The 2,500-nt window shown below is 38.2% G+C and overlaps 1 protein-coding gene across 1 annotated transcript in view; it reads right to left on the reverse strand.

Moving 5' to 3' along the window:
• LOC308159661 (complement C3-like) overlaps positions 1-2,500 on the reverse strand; it is a 76,809-nt gene that overhangs the window by 4,182 nt on the left and 70,127 nt on the right. The window contains 1 exon segment of the mRNA XM_080533477.1: positions 2,316-2,435. Coding sequence (XP_080389603.1) covers positions 2,316-2,435 — 120 coding nt within the window.

A 2,500-nucleotide genomic window follows, 5' to 3' on the forward strand; every position in this document is an offset into this window, starting at 1 on the left:
AAATATCAAGTTATCTATCACACAATCAAACTATCTATCGATCGATCACACTTTCAAAATATCAAATTATCTATCTATCACACAGTCAAACTATCTAATCTATCTATCTCGTGTGAAGTGGGAACTAATATTTCCTAGGGAGGAACTGTCGTTCGGGATGTAGTTTCCGCCTGTGAGCCTTTTTTGACGCGCGTCTCACTATAGCCTGTGTTTTAGCCTGGTCGCGACCAGGCTAGTTATATCTGACTCAGAAGGAGCTCAACCAAGCAGCGAATTATTTGAGCCACATTGATGGCACCGAACGCAAGCTAACATTTTTGAGGCTTAAAACTTTATCGAGGCTTAGAACTTTATCGAGCTTCGTGGAATAGGGCCCTGGGGCCTATTCCACGAAGCTCGATTATCTTCTAATCCGCGATAAAGTTCTAATCGGCGATAATTTTATCTTGCGTTCGGTTCCATCAATGTGGCTCAAATAATTCGCTGTTTGGTTGCTATGCAACATAGCCTCCCGAGTTATTCTGGTCGCGAGCAGGCTAAGAGGCTGGCTAAGGTAATGCGTGCGTCAAAAAAGGCTCACAGGCGGAAACTACATCCCGAACGACAGTTCCTCAAGTGTCTTTTAGGAAATATTAGTTCCCACTTCACACGAGATAGATAGATAGATAGTTTGACTGTGTGATAGATAATTTGATCATTTGAAAGTGTGATCGATCGATAGATAGATAGTTTGATTGTGTGATAGATAACCTGATATTTTGTGAAAGTGTGATAGATAGATAGATAAATAAATTAAAAAGTGTAAAAAATAAAATAAAATAAATAGGTATGTCTATTAACTTGCATTGCTTTTGTCGCAGCGGTCTGGCTGGCGCAGTGCTTAAGGCAACCAGCTAGAGTTCCGAAGGTTGCGAGTTCAAGACTAGATTTTCGTTTATTTTTTTTATTTTTTTACATTTAACCGAAGCTTTCATGCAAAGGCTTCAAACACCATTGTAATCGTGTCAGTTCTTATAAATTAGCCTGCACCATAATTTTATAGCCTACAAACTTTTTTAGATGAGATTTTAGATTAGATTCAGACAACGAAATGCAGTAAAAAGTGTGTCTGAAGAGGGATTTGAACCACCGATTTAAAATGACGAATAAATACTATGGCAGCGGTCGATACCACTAGGCCATTGTGACGATATGACAGCTTGTAGCCTGCTGCTGATATCACCACAGTAGTTAATATTAATTTATTAATTAAAATATGAACATATAACAATAACTGGGGCTAGTATGACCTACGCATTTAATCGGTCAGCAATTTCTTGCCAAACCATTTCCCTCGCCTTGTTAATTGCGGCAGTATTGCACTATTTTACATCTTATTTTTCCGTCTTCATAAAGATCAATAATTCGGAATGCTGCGTAAATGTAGGACCCCTGCAGAGTGGAGTATCTTCATTTCGACAGATCGACTCTTCTGGGCTCTTTATGTCTGCGTGCACGCGCCCATATCGAGGATTTCTAAGCCGGTGTTCTGTGAACACTCATGATACAAGCCTGATCCTCGTTTGAGGAATCACCTGAGGCTTGAATTCCAATCCCGCGTTGCCTGATCGCCTGATTTATTTTAATCGGCGATATACTAATCAACGTTAGTGGAACGGCCCCCTGCATGCAACTCTTAATCCTCCTGGTTCCTGGTTAAATAAAATAAATAAATAGTAAGACATCACAGAGTGCTGATCTAGAATGTCCTGGGTTAGAGCCTGCTGACATCACAGAGCTAAGGTTTGTCCTGGGTTAGAGCCTGCTGACATCACAGAGCTAAGGTTTGTCCTGGGTTAGAGCCTGCTGACATCACAGAGCTAAGGTTTGTCCTGGGTTAGAGCCTGCTGACATCACAGAGCTAAGGTTTGTCCTGGGTTAGAGCCTGCTGACATCACAGAGCTAAGGTTTGGCACATGGACATTTTAATACAAGCTCTGCTGTTCTCTGTCTCCTGACGATAAGACGATAGATATTTAAAAACATTATTGTTACAATTCAATCACTTTACCAGTGTGTTAGTTCATATACAGTAAGTTGAGGAGCAGTTATTATAACACATAACACATAATAATAATAATAATAATAATAATAATAATAATAAAAACAACAACAACAATAATAACAATAATAATAATTATTATTATTATCAATATTATTATTACCAATATTAATATTATTGGTATTATTATTATCATTATTATTATTATTATAAATATTATTATTATTATTATTATTATCAATATTATTATTATTATTATTATTGTTGTTTTTACCTGAAGCGCATGTGCAGACATCTTGTTGGCAGAGTCTGTTCAGGGTTCCACCTGGTCTCTGGGGGTGGTAGAACTTCATACAGTTCTTTTCTGCAAAGACATAGATGGACATAGAGGTGACATAGATGGACATAGATGGACATAGAGGTGACATAGAGGGACATAGAGGTGACATAGAGGTGACA

Source organism: Nansenia antarctica (genome assembly GCF_963989245.1).
Source record: "Nansenia antarctica genome assembly, chromosome: 6".
NCBI classification, from domain to species: domain Eukaryota; kingdom Metazoa; phylum Chordata; class Actinopteri; order Argentiniformes; family Microstomatidae; genus Nansenia; species Nansenia antarctica.